The sequence below is a fragment of the Rhipicephalus microplus genome, chromosome 4, assembly GCF_043290135.1.
Source record: "Rhipicephalus microplus isolate Deutch F79 chromosome 4, USDA_Rmic, whole genome shotgun sequence".
Taxonomy (NCBI): domain Eukaryota; kingdom Metazoa; phylum Arthropoda; class Arachnida; order Ixodida; family Ixodidae; genus Rhipicephalus; species Rhipicephalus microplus.
This window is the reverse complement of record NC_134703.1, coordinates 57,473,423-57,488,146: the sequence shown is the minus strand read 5'-3', so window position 1 is coordinate 57,488,146 and position 14,724 is coordinate 57,473,423. Positions and strand designations below refer to the sequence as shown.

At 46.5% G+C, this 14,724-nt stretch overlaps 1 protein-coding gene across 1 annotated transcript in view; it reads right to left on the bottom strand.

The window, feature by feature from the left end:
• Nucleotides 1-864: 864 nt before the first annotated feature.
• The window catches only part of LOC142814281 (uncharacterized), a 40,260-nt gene continuing 26,400 nt past the window's right edge, over nt 865-14,724 (bottom strand). Inside the window, exons 2-3 of the mRNA XM_075892801.1 lie at nt 8,405-8,537; nt 865-2,115 (exon numbers count right to left, since the gene is read on the bottom strand). Coding sequence (XP_075748916.1) covers nt 1,958-2,115; nt 8,405-8,537 — 291 coding nt within the window. The 3' untranslated portion in view covers nt 865-1,957. The remainder of the gene's footprint in view (nt 2,116-8,404; nt 8,538-14,724) is intronic.

The window sequence follows — 14,724 nt, the reverse complement described above, 5'->3', positions numbered from 1 at the left end:
CCAGTAGATAAGCGCTGCTAGATTACGTTCCCTCACCGCTCGCGCGGCGAGCGATATCAGGCGATCACTGCAGCTTGTGCCGTGGTTGCCCACAACGTTTGATATGTTGGCAGTGGACTACGCACTGCAGGCCTGAGCAAAGAGGGAGTGCAATCTAGCAGCGCTTGTCTACCGGAATAACCCGTTATTACTTTTTTTGGCAACAGATGACGCTGAAAGCAAACGCATTTTCTTTTGGTGTCGGTTGATGGTGCTGTCGGCAGCTGACGCTCAGCGCAGGCCACGCGCTCGCGTGTTCCCTTTCATAAAGGACGACAGTGTACATTAAAAGGCTCGCTTTTCCTTGTTAGACACAACATTAATGAGATCTAATAGACAACCGTGCCAAGGAAAGTGTAAGAGACGTTATGAGTAGTTATTGTAATGTGAAGAGACAACAGTGGACCAAAAGATAACTTGTTGAGGGCAGGGAGCGAACCTGCGCCCTTCGGATAACGCATCCGATGCGCTACGAACTGATCTACCACCGCGGTCATCCACCCCATTCACTATATGGCGTATATATGTGCTTTATGCGTGAAAGCACGAGAAACCGGTATATGCCTTTTACGCTGAGATATTAAGGTTGTTCATCGATGATATTATGCAGTGTGCTACTGCCGCAACTCGACAGCTCGTATAATGCTTTACCACCATGGTCCTTCGGCGGGGAATGACTACCGCGACTTCAAAGCATGCACTTGACGTTCGATTTTGAGGTAATGGCGTCAAGATACTTCACAATATATATATATATATATATATATATATATATATATATATATATATATATATATATATATATATATATATATATATATATATACATGTGTGTGTGTGTGTGTGTGTGTGTGTGTGTGTGTGTGTGTTGCTGTCACTACGGTCATATTTTTTTTCTGTGCCTGAGCGATAGATAGCGTCCGACCATTCAATGTTCAATCGGCGTATATACTCAAGCTTTTCTAAACCGCCACGGTCTCATTGATTCGCTTCTTGGTCGAAAAATCTAGCCGGAGCCGCGGGACGTTACGCAGCTGGCGGCACCGCACGAGGTGTTGATAAGAGACAAAAGGAGTGGAGGGTAAAGGGTAAGGGGAGGGGAGCGCTATGTAATCAACGGGTGTTTTGCCAACAATGAGAGCGGGCTTTAAAATGACTCCACACACACACAAAAAAAAGAGAGAATGTGTCGCCCTCTGAGAACAAGGATGGAGCAGACAGAGCCAAAAAGGATGGCGAGGAGGTTCGGGGGTGACGGAATGAGTGGGACTGGTGGGGAGAGGCACGCAGGAAAGCGCGGGAACGCGCAGTTACGTCGGAGCTTGCGCTTCGCCGGTCCGTGGCTGTCTCCTCTTCAAAACCGTTGAGTAATGTCACCACAAGCCCTTATCAGTTCTCCGTCCAGGCCTCGGAAAACAGCAGTCTGGACAGTCGAATGATAAGGAAACGTGGAAACGGAAGTTGAATCCGGTCGATGCCGTGTTGAGACAGACGCTTCCGTTTCCGGAAAGCAACGCGTGGGCCGACCGCTGGAGCGGGCCTGAGGCCTCGTCATTGGTCGCTCGCCTGTACAATTCGCCTGGAACAAAGAAAAAAAAAGGGGGGGGGTGCATGGATTGTTGCGCGGGAAAACAAAAGTTAACGTACAGAGAGAGAGAGAGAGAACATGGCAGATTGGAGGATCGCGCTTCTCTCCTTCTCGTTCTCTCCTATTCTCTTGTCCGGTTGGCAATGTGGCCGGTAGTGCCGTGTTAATTACCGACAGACAAGAGAGAGAGAGAGGGAGGGAAGAAAGGGCTGTCGTCATGACGCCTTCGCGAAAGGCGAGAAGCCGCCGCTTCGTCGGAGGCCGCACTCCGTCCCGCGCCCGTTTCCTGAGTCTAGCCCGGATAGCACGATGAGGCGTCGGGTCAGGACGTTATCGAGTCGCATCCGGCAGCAATAGAGATGCGGACGTGGCGCGGAGGTGTGGCCTCGCTGGTCTCCCCAAAGAGTTGCTCGCCAGTGACGACGTCTCGTCGGAGGCGCCCGTATAGTCGCTTTCCTCACGCACAGTGGTGGTTGGTGCGCCATGTCCTGCGCAAGAGAGAAACAGTGTTAACACGAATCACTCTGCTCAAAGAAGCACCAATGTGAAGCAATAAATTCATTTAGACTGGTAAATTGCACTCTAAAAACTCTAGTTTTGTTAATTTCGCCACCATAAGTGTAATAGCCGCTGAGAAAGTATATGTTAAATGTTTCACTTTAAAGTTGTCTGGTGATATATCTCCAATCGGAGCGTCGTGGATTTCGAAGTGCTTTATTTCGTCCTTTGTCCCCACGTACTGAACGAAATTTTCTGAAGCTTGCTCGATCCATCAGAAATCAATAGTTTCATCGGAAGACAATGCACAACCGCGTCCACGTCTCTGTAGAGTGCGCGAGCATGGTGGCTTTTGATCTGCGGGGAAACGCCTTTCGGCAATTGCGGGCTCTGAAGGGGTCATCATAACTGCTAGGCTGATCATGCTCCTGACACACCCCGCGTCGCCCGGCAAAGGTGTCGCCCGGCAAAGCGAAAACTACCTGATCGCGCGCCACACAAGCGTGGACGCGGCTGTACTCAATTTTTACCAATTAGGAAGTAGGCGTTAGCAGACGCATGTAGGACGTCACGACGACTGGTGGGGAAACATTGAGGTGACGTCACGCCTCACATTTTTTTTTTCGCATTTGATGCTTACCAAGTGTCTTTCGCAGCAAGCGTGCACATGGTGTTTTTGATATCGCAAGAGAGTAATTAACACATGCGAAAGAAATCGTTTCTGTTTGTTAACATTTGAAAGTTTTTGAATATGCAACATTACTTACGAAATCAGAGTGATATATTTCACGTTACGACGCAACGCTGCTGTGTCAAATTCAACAACATAAGCTATATCATATGGGGAAAGTTGCGTGTAAATGTGATAAGTGAAAATAGCGAAGAGACAAGAGTTGCGGCTCATAATCAAAAGGCGTTTAGTGAACATTGTAACTAAGGGTTTGAAAAAATCCGCACGTTTTAAACAAGCGGCCACCATTGCGTGATTAAGCTGGTGTTCCCGAAGTTTGCAGCCTGTCGCCACAGCCACCTAGCTTCCGCAGTGAGCGAGCTATATGTTCTGCTGTCATTAGGAATTTTTCAACTTTCTCTAAATTTTCTGCAACCTATAGTCTTCTCAATGTTCAAAAAAAAAAATCCTACTGCGCTTTCTAAAGCCTATTGCTTTGAGATAGATCTGCCGAAACGACAACGATTTTTTTGTCTGCCCTTAAAATGGTTACGGTGCTCGGCTGCAGACTCGAAGGTCGTGTGTTCGATTCCTCACGCGGCGATCGCATTTCGACGGAGGTGAAACGCTAAACAGACGCCGTGACTTGTGCAATGTTATCGTGCGTAAACGTGCTTTTGGCACGTAAAACACCGAGGTATTATTACTGAGAACAATTGTTGATAAATTTTTTTGGCTATTGCATAGAATCATTAACTTTACTCTAAGATGAGTACAGAGAGAGAGAGAGATAAAGATGCAAGGAAAGGCAGGGCGGTTAACCAGACGCACATCCGGTTTGCTACCCTGCACTGGGGAAGGGATAAAGGGGAGAAAAGAGGTTGCAGAAAGATGAGAAGGTACACACAATCACGAGCACACTCGGGGATGTAAGATGAGTACAAAATACCAGATACTCTTCGAGCTGGTGCGGGCACGAACCGTACCCGGTTTTTTCAGAGTAGCTACAAATGAACACGTCGGAAACGGTAGACAAAAAATAGTTTGGAGCAGCAACAAAACGTTTAGTTAGAACGATAACGAGACAAGCGTTTTGCAAGCGTAAAAGTTTATACAGCTTTAACAGCGTATATTTAAGGAGTTCAGACGAGAGGTCACGTCGGCTCGAGACTCCGGAGAGGGAAAAAAGATAAGCGCGGGAATACCAGGCCAGATAACGATAAAAAGAGAAAAAAAAAGAAAACGAAGAGAACACTCGCTGAATACGGGCATAGTTAAGGCAGCACGCATAGAAAGGTTGCGTACGGAAAGCGTGGCGCTGCAGGAAGGCACACAAAGGAACAACTGGGGGTACTCGAAAGGAAAGCAAATGAGGTAAAGATGTAACGAAAGAAATAGGGAGCCGAGGAAGACAAGTACTCTAGGAGGCAAGCGCCGAGGCAGCCGGGCAGCATGCCAATAAATTGGAGGTCCAATTCGTCGCATCTTCCCGTCTCTACCTCGAGCTTCCCTCTTCGGAAACATCGACAGGGCCTCCCCAGCTTTCTTCCTTTTTCTCCGCCTATAGAATGTTCGGCCTTTAGCGAACCGGGAACGCATGGCGGTCTCCCGTGCCTCCTACCACGCCATCCTCTTCACCGCCAGCGCTTTGGTTGTACCTTGCAGTAAATATTAAAGAAAAAAAAAAAGCCTTTACCATAGAGACAAACCAAAAGATCGGGCAGAAAGAGCGGGGAAATTTCAGTTGGCTAGGACACCGAAGGGTATACGCGAAGAGAGGACCAGCCAATCGAGGAAGGCGGAAGTGGGCGGGAAAAAAAGAAAGCAATGAAAATCAAACGTGACTTGACAAATACACGCGGACATACACAACAGGCGGTAAAGGCACTGAACGCGAATCCAAGCGTGAGAGGCGAAAGTGGAAACACACACACACATACTCACATACTCCCAAGCAGCAGACGGGCCGATTGAAAGAGAACTGCGTCGGATGAACGGTCAGAAAACAGCCCGCTGTTGCTGCTGCTTCTGCTGTGTGTACGGAGTCAAATCGATCGAAGAGAGAGGTTTTCGTAGAAATCACGCCGGCGTGGCCGCGCTTGTGCCCGGGGCCCGGCTGCTGGCTAGCGAGAGCCTGCAGCGGGACCTTCATTCTAAGCGTGAGATGTTCACCGTAGCTTTGTTATATACCGCTGCTTCCACGAGACCACAGCACCATGTAGTTCGTTGCTCCCATTTTTCTATTTTTCGTTTATATTAGGTAGTACAAGAACGGGTCTATGTGTTCGTGCCAGTCTTCTTGCCTCCTCTCCTTTGTGAAAAGCAAGCCGCGAAGCCGATGCGAGCCAGCCGAAGCCGGAACGAACGATGGCGAGTCGTGTAGTCGTTAAAGCGTCATATGATCGCCACAGCTTATTCCAACAAAGCAGAGAAAGAGAGTATGTGGGGCGTGGGAGGGTGAGGGTATGATGCCGACTGAGCTCGCTGACTCCCGATCGAAAAGCGATCCCTTTCGCGTTAAAATTGTAACGAAAAGCAGTCCACTCGAATGTCTTCCGCTGCACTTGAAAACCGAATGAGTCGGGACAAGCGGCAAGAAACGCAAAAGGATTTGTTAGTGTCGTAGCGGAAGCGCGCGATGAAAAAAAAAAAAACGAAGCTTATTGTCATTTTCCCGTTATCTCGCAGCGCGCACGCCTATCAAATGTTTCGAGACGTTGGCATTAAAAAAAAAAGAGCGACGAAGATATAGACGAATCGTTACTTTTTCGTTGTACACGTGTGTTTGAGTCTGGCTCTCCACTGCGGCCGTTCTGTAAATCCCTTATTTAATCTACGCCGAGCCAGGAAGGAAGTCTGGACAGGATTATCTTCTACGCTGTGCCCGCCGAACCAATAAGCTTAACGTCGCGGTAAGCGAAGAAGAGCAGGACCGTAGATTTTGAAGCGAGCCAGCCGGCGGTTTACTTGTGGTTGGCTGGGTCTCTGTCGAAGAAAGACCGGATTTTTCAACGTACTCCAACACTGACCATGCCCGGCGCTCCTTTTTATTTAATACGTTGCAGCTTTGCTCGAATGCTCGGCGGGCTTCTCGCTTAATCGTCGTTCGGGGATGTTTTCTCGACCAAGGGATGGCAGCGTGAGACAGCGGCCAACAGGGATCGGTTCACTGAAGTTGAGTTTTTCAGAAGCACTGCCAGATTACTTCGATGGCTGCCATAAGTTATTCACTGCTCTCTCTCTCTCTCTCTGCCTCTTCTTGTGTTATCTATGTAAGGCAGAATACTCACAACACTGCGTAGAAACGTCAATGGACTACTACTTTTTATACCTGAACATAAAAGAGAAAAATTCGAAAGGCAAAATGTTAAATTTGACCAGTTGTCTTCATTGAAATAGTAAGCTGAGCTAGTTGTTACGGATTCATGGTGATTGGTGCGTTAATATGTCGTCTACCGACCCGAGTGACGTTGAGTTTAGGTGCCTTAATAGCACGTGTGTAAAGTGTGATAACCGGCAAATGATAGCCTCGCATTGATATACAGTAAGCAAAAAAAGTAATAGCTAATCGCGCAGTCGCCAGAACAATGTATCTATTGTGGCGTCTTCCTGACCATTCACTGATCTCGCTGTGCACGCATATGTAGGCACGTTATTAAAGAAAAAAAGGAGGTTGAGAGAAAGCGCGTGTACTTCTCAAATGTTTCCTTTGTTCTCGTTGATGTGAGCGCTGCACGTATACTGAGCTATCTATTTTCGGCTGGCGATGCAGACTGCTCTATACCTCCAATTGTAAATGCTTAAGGTGCTAAGACAGAAAGTAATGAAGCGAATGAAACATTCAGTGGCGAGTGCCTGCTCTCACGAATAGTTCTTGCGTACGAAATGCCTTACAAAGACTGCAACTGGTTGCGTGAAAATTAAAAAAAAAAAAAAAACTTGGAAGACACCTCAGCTTAGCCTCCAAGTGTGGAACGCGAAAGCGTAATGGGACTATGTTTGCATCGCCTTCTTATTCGCAAACCTGGCTTCCTTTTTCCGTGGACGCTTAAATAGTGATACAAGAAAACGTACGTATGTGTGCCTGTAAATTGACTCTTTCAAGACTTGGTTCTATATATTAGGACGCGAACGATTATATCGTCATGAACGTGTGGACACTCCATTACGTTCGTCGTGGGAATGCTGTGAGACACTATAGAAAACACATGTCCTACATTCATTGCGCAGCGAGCACTTCTCACGTAGGAATATGGGCTTACTGGACTTGGATGCGTGACCCTTGACGATTGCACGTTTCTGGGAGGATGTGCGTCTATAGGCGTAGCCAGGCCCACAGAGCTTTGCTATCTTTCTTAAAGGAAACCGATTTGGCCTCGCGTTTATGGACATTTTTTTTTTTCATGCGACTGTTCAATCGTGTTTACGTGTTTTTTTTTGTTTTTTTCTTCTTCTCTCTCGTTTTTTTTTTCCCGCGCTGCCTTCCTTTCCTACCCTTCCCGAAAAAGCAGGCAGACTTTGTGTTCCTCCAGGTGGCAGTAGTCAGCCTGTGACCTCCCGATATTCTCTGTGAGTTTGTATTTTCTGTGTATGCAAGCTAAACAAAAAGGTATCTTATAATGCCTACTGAAAGTATGTTTGCGAAATGCATGCCCACTACGACATTATTTTTTTTTATCGCGAGTCGGTCGGTGATATACATACTACGCGTTCGTAAGGCTTAGCGTATATACCTGTGCAGCTGCACAAGTTGTTCGTGCTATCATTGATAGTAATAACTAATTATCTCTATGTGTCCTGCAATTTATGGTCCTTCAAACAAACTTCTCGTTGCTCAGTTCTTACGCTCTGACACCTGGTGTGATTTTACGTTGATGCTGCGCCATATTACACGCGTTAATTACACTCTTTGGCATTACATACCATGGTGTTACATAACACTGACGACAGTCTTTTTCTTTTCTTTTTCGCAGCAATTTTGAGCAAGGGCATGACTTTCTGGTAGATAACCTGCTTTCCACGCAGAATTTGTGGCTTCGATTCCGACTCGAGTCAAATAACTTTTTATAATTCATTTTACTTGAATTCGTTTTGAATTTTCGCCCTCGGACAACGCACACTTTTTCGCTCAGAACCAACGACGCCGACGTCAAAATTTCCGCAAACTGGGTTCTTTAAAGCTACCGACTTAACACCACCACGATGTTCTAGTGCTACGGCGTCGCCAGCCCGTGCCCCCCCCCCCCCCGCCCCCCAGAATTTTTTTTGTCATGAATGAACATGCGTCTGACCGGCCGCGTCTTCAAATCAAAGAGGCCCCCTACCCCCTTAAACTCCCACAAGAAAATTCTGCATTTGCCCCTGTTCTAGTAATTTTGGCACTCGATCGTTAACCCGAAGGTCGCGGGACGGGCTCCCTGCCACGGCGGCTGCATTTCAGAGCAAGCAATATGCTCGATTCACGTGTACTTGAATTTAGATACAAGCTAAAGGGCCTCAGATGGTGCAACTTTCTAGAGTCCTTTACAATATGGCATCCCTCGTAATCACATCGTATAGTCTAGGGCCGTGAAACCCAACATTTAATATTGCAGGAATTGTGAACATACCTGAAAGAAAACTCCGGTGGTTTCGGCTATATATGTTCGCGCAGCCCACTCTCAGTGCTAGTCCTTGCCTGCAGGAAATTGTGTCCACTCGAAGATGAGGAGCCCTGCCTGTGACGCACTTCCCTTGTTCATCCTGCGGAAGTGAGCAACGAGATGAATAATATATGAAATCATCGCTGTGTGTACGATGCCATAACTATAAAATACATTAAACCCAACTGCAATGAATCACCGGCAGAATGCATTGAAACGCACTTATCAGCGTTCATAAATGAGCAATGTGTTCTGAGAGAAATACTAATTAATAATTAAACGATTAATTGAACGTATCTAACCGGTCCTAATGGGGGATCGAGAAATGAGTTAGTAGAAACTATGCAAGTAAAAAGCAGCAAGACTGACTTCTATACACGCAAGAAAGGATAAATGTCATATGGCACGTTATACAAGATAGCAGTAACGAATGATACCAACAGACAATTAATGACAAGAAAGCGTAGGGGACATACTTAGTTTTTTTAAGACTGGTGTAATAGCCATAATCAAAAAATTTAAAAAGAATTAAAGTGGACTAAGAAGTGTTCTTTCGGTTGGTAGGAATAAATTTAAATATGTCAGTGGCATATATCGCAGCGGATGGTTGAGGATTAATTCTCACAATATTGGGTTTCATAACGCACAGCCAAGAACATTACTGTTTCTACATATCCAGATCATGCATCGCTGCACGGAGAGCGAGAGCCCTGTCTTCGGAAATCATGTGAACGGGTTGAAAGGGGCGTACCGAACATGTGCGACTACGCTATCGGGCGAATGAACACCGCTATGTTTATCACGCAAACTTGATAAAGCGGATGCGTGGAACTCACGTGGATGATTAAACCACGTGCAGCGTGCTTTGCTGAAAAAGTGGCGAAGCGATATGGACGATCAGTCCAGTCGCGTTCAATAGGCTGTTGTCATTCAAGTGGATTCAAAACACTATAATATTTTGTATGCTAAAATTTGTTTGCTGCTCTGATAAGTAAATTTTGTTTAGTTTTCAGTCAAAGGAATTTAATTATAGTATCGTTTACCAATAATTGTGCAATGTTACTCATTGCACCGCCGACGTGGTCTAGCAGCTAAGGAACTCGGCTGTTGACCCGCAAGTCGTGGGATCGAATCCCGGCTGCGGCGGCTGCATTTCCGATAAAACCGAAAATGTTGTAGTGTCATGTGCTCATATTTGTGTGCACGTTAAAGAGCCCCATGTGGTCTCTCATAATCATATGCGTCTCTCATAATCATATGGTGGTTTTGGGACGTTAAACCTAAACAACCGATCAATCAACAACAATATTTAGTTTTGTCGTTTTGAGTGTGGGTTTCTTTGAGCACATATTTCTTGCATTTACAGTTTTTATTGGTCTTATTGCATCTCTTCTGTCGTTTGGGTGACGACTTTTAATTGCGAAGTGTTTTTTATTTATATATCATTGTATTGTCACGGGGTCGTGACACTGACGAAGGTAGCAGACCGGGTGTTCAGGTGAATTTGTTTATTGGGCCGGACAGATGGGCACATAAAAATAAAGTCAATAAGACACTGACACTGATAGCGGCGAAGTGCCGCGGCATTTATACACGTGTCGTTGAATATTCCAGCCTTACCATTGGTCTTTGCGCAAGCTCTGGAATAATCTAGAGGGTTCGCGTCTTGCGGGTAATCTACACAGAAGGATCTACAATGATCGTGAACCTTCTCACACAATGAGTTGCAGTTTGCACTGAGCATTTCTGACCAAGGCTTTGTGGGGGGAAAGCGAATCAAACAAAAGTGAGAATAAGAAAAGTGCGTGGAAGTATATCGCAATATGTATATTGATGCACGAAATGAAAAAAAAAAGCTTTCGCGTTTTTTGAAGTTTCTGCAACATTTTTCATTCTTTTAAGTCAAAATGCATTCACTTAAAGTATGTTTTTTAACCCAATCATTTTTTGTAAGCAGGCTAATTACGCTGCTGAACTTTGTAGGGTATGAAGTCTTGTCAAGCTGTAGTGATGCGACTTTTCCCCCCATTAGCCCCAAATTTCTCAGGAAAAAAAAAGAACGTCGAACATCGCACGTGTGGCAGTGTGAACGGATATTTGGCTCTCCTTAAAATTGCGCAATCCCCATAGAGCAGTTCTGCCTTGAAACTGTTACGCGTCGGCCTACTTAGTGACCTTTTCTCTCCTTCTTTATAACGTTTCTTTCCCCTCTCCCCTTCCCCAGTGCAGGGTAGCCTACCGGGGCTCAGCCCTAGTTAACCTCTCTGCCTTTCTCCCTATGTTCTCTCTCTCTCTCGTTTTGTCACCTCATTTTCGCAAGTAGCGATGACCGACAGCAACACCACTCAACGTTTGCATGTATAACGAGCTCTGAAACATCTGCTGACCCGAAGGTCACGGGTTCGATCCCGTTCGCGGCGGTCGCGTTTTGACAGAAGCGAAATGCTGGAAGCACGCGTGTACTGTGCGATGTATGAATGCACGCGTGCTTTGCACTGTACTCAAAGGGAACACGCCAGACTAGGGTATAGAACTCCTGCGAGCGGCTTATTCTGTGACTCGTAACTTGGGGTGCTATTCTGAACACTGTCGAACTCCAGACAATGTTGTCAGTTTTCGCCATTGATCGATGCTAATTGGCCAAGTCAGCTGCTACGACCTCTCTGATTGGCTTAAAATGTCGCCATTACGAAATTTGACAGTATGGCGGAATCAGACAGTGTCTAGAATAGCACACTTGTTTAAGTCAACCTATACAAACGCTCTCACTCGGCCGAGTCACGCAGTAGAAACGGGAAGTGGCTCCTTCATTCCGCCGGCACAGACACGCCCCCATTTTCGTGGCGTCATGCTGCACCCGGTAGCATTCACTATAGGAGTGATAGCGTAAACAAAGAAAACACAAGAGCTCGCGCACTCGGAAAACCGAAACTATGAAGCGTACGGCCTTTTTGCGCTTCCCCAGCGAACGCCTACGCAACCCGATATACAGTGGTGCCCGAGCCGACGAGTGAGTGCCCGTCCCCGACGGCTCATGCTCGATTGCGCCGCGGCGAGGGGCTGCCGTTTGCGGGAGTCGATCTAATATTTACGCCGCACGCAGTACGATAAACGACCGGGAGATGGCGCCTGCCGTATTGATCGTTCGCCAGCCCGTTCGGTGGCTTTATTTCGGGCAGGCCTGTCCACATCCTTTGCTCAATGACGCTTCCTATATTTCTAGCAGATTAGTCTCGTTAAATCGCCGGCCCTTTCTTTCCGTCGCACTCCCTCAATTTCAGTCGAACCCCTTCCCAGCACGTGGAAGCGCATCCGAATGGGCCAAAACTTCATCGCTATACAAAAAAAGAGTAAAAAAAAAACATTTGATCTATCGTGAAGCTGCGGGCATGCCGTTAACCCTTTCTTTCCCCGTTAACCCTCATTTTTTCCCCTTTTCCCCCTCAACACTCTTCTCACCCGCTGTGCTCCGGTGCAGCAACCCAAGCTCAAACAACAGAACCTTCGGAAAAGCGTAAGGGAGGGAAAAGAAACAGGAGAAAAAGGAGTGAGATGCTGGCTTCCTCGCGTTCTATATATACCCGTACAAATTATTTGATTAGCGCGCCGAAGCCCGGCGTTCCCACCCCCGTCCTTAAAGGCACTAAAAGGACGACGGCGGGAGCCGCTGTGCGCTTATTTTCGTATTCCTCTCAGCAGCAGCACCAGCGGCAAGCCTTGTCCGGCCGCTCTCTTCGCGGCCGAGACGAAGTCATAGCCCCGCAGCCGTTGCTGCTGTTTCTTCCCCGCCTCCTTCGTTATCGTGGCCGAGTGCTCGCGCCTCATTTTATGGGGTAAAAGTCTCCCCACCTCGCAATCACTCCGACACCCCCGCCGTGCCGTGCTCGCTCCACTCTCCCAACCATCCACACCCTCCCCTCCATACTACGGCTTCACTCAGTCGCCTTGCCGATGCGCATTTGTGTTTCGCTTTCCTTTTGTTTCCCGTACTTCCCTATATCCTCTTGTTTTTGACGCTTTCTTCTCCCCGTATCACTCTTTTTTGGGGGTACTCTTTTTAGGCAGCTTCCTTTTCACGCCTCCTTGTTTCGTCGAGAAGCGGGCGATAAAAATGGTTCTTCAAAGTGAAGAAACGGCAGAGGTTGGAGATAGAGGGCCTGCATGATGGAAGGAAGAAGACTCGAATGATTTCTTTTTATGCTGTCTTTTTTGTGATGTTATTTTTTGCCATTTATTTTATTAGGATAACCCAAAGCGCGTAGCCCTTTACCTTCCCTCTCTTCACACTTCTTTCTTCCCTAAATCGTGCCATTTGTAGTTGTATATCTAATTTATTTATTTTTTTATTCGCGCCTTTTACAACTGCTTTCCACTTCGCCAATGACGGCATGCGAATTGGCTTCGGCACTACTAACGGACAGGAAGCGGGAAGGGGATCGCGACAAACGCATAAAAAATGGCAAGAAAATTTAAGAGAAACGAGCGAGCAGTAAAAAAAAAAAACCGTACAAAAACAGGACAAGCAGTTCTCGCAAGTCGCTGGCCAGTGCAAAATGCGTTACCGAAATTTTCGCGAAACAAGAAACAAACGGCCCGTGTATGTGTGTGAGTGAAGGGGGGAGGTATGATCGAAACTTTTGACGAAACTGATGGTGAGAAATGAAACAGGAAGGAAAAAAAAGAAAAAGAAGAAGGAAGCGAGCATGAGAACGTGCGCAAAACATAAAAAATTATAAAATAAAATAAAATAAAGCTGTGGTTGCGATCTCGAGGAAAGCGGGGCTTTGGAAAAAAAGGGAGCATAAGCTAAATGGCAGAGAGTGCGGGCCACAGTTCCAAGCCGTTGCATGTCCTCTCCAGTCAATCGCGGTTTTCTTCCCTTCGTTTTTATTCGGGAACGAAAATTGCAAATACATAGAGTGTCGTCGCCTCCTCGGAAAACGTGGTAGTAAACATCTGTTGCGTGCTGAAGAAGGACGTAAACTTGCGGCATAGCTGCGCCGCAGCCACTAGCGTTTCGGCGTTCATTTATTCCCCATATTTTTTTTTCAGGTTTGACATAATGCGAGAAGGTGGTGATGCTTTGTGCTTTTTTTTTTCATTTTTCCTTCGTCGAAGTCTTAGAATGAGATTACATTTTTCTTTGTATAAAGAAGTCAACGTTGTTACGATGTGGCTACACGTTGTCAGGAGAAGCGCATCACTTAAGGAAACAAATGAGGCATACATCAACATTGAGCTGTTATAACGACAATACATGTTACAGGTCACTGACCGGTGCAAACACTATTCAAACGACGGGCATTCTCTGCTCCGATGGTTTTACTGGATGTCTCGTCCGTGCGTGGTGCTCTGAAATACCCGCCTAACTATTCGTGTCTGTGTAGTCGTCAAACCACCTGGTGGGAAGCAACCACCCAGACAATAATTCAAAACAAATTTTCTTGGGCCGGCCTCTCATCTTGCTTCTCTTTATTGTTTTTTTTCAGCTTGGGCAGTACTGAGAAATCGAAACACGAAAAAAAGCACATACTTTCGTTTCGAGACATATCTGCGTAATTTTGACTCGAAGGCGTAGATCTGAACCAAAATTAGCTTCAGAGACTAGATTCGTCGATACATGATGTAGCAATATCGCATCCGTTTAATATACCATTCCCGACTCAGACTTGAATGTTTTCGTGCGTGCGTGTTTGTCTTGTCTTTACTAACACACACACACACACACACACACACACACACACACACACACACACACACACACACACACACACACACACACACACACACACACACACACACACACACACACACACACACACACACACACACATATATATATATATATATATATATATATATATATATATATATATATATATATATATATATATTGTGACGAAGGAACGCGTTTATTTACAGGAAAATGGTTGAGATCGGTACAGCTCAGAGCCAGAAACCGGCGACCGAGCTGCTCGTGAGCCAGACCGCTTCTACCTCTTCCTCTTCATGCGCCCATCGAGGTGTGTCATTTCCCCCGTTCGCAGACGATGCCCACTGGGCGAGTCAATAGGAAGGTTGGTGGTGATATGGCTTGAGGCGCGCGACGTGTGTCAGCTGTGTCTTGCTAGAGCGCCGACCATTGCTGGTGACGCCGGAGATGACGTATGTGACGTCACTGAGACGGTCAATGACGACAAATGGTCCAGAGTAGTGGGCCAGAAACTTTTGGCATAAACCACGTTTGCGGACAGGTGTCCACAACCACACCAGGTCACCCTTTGTGT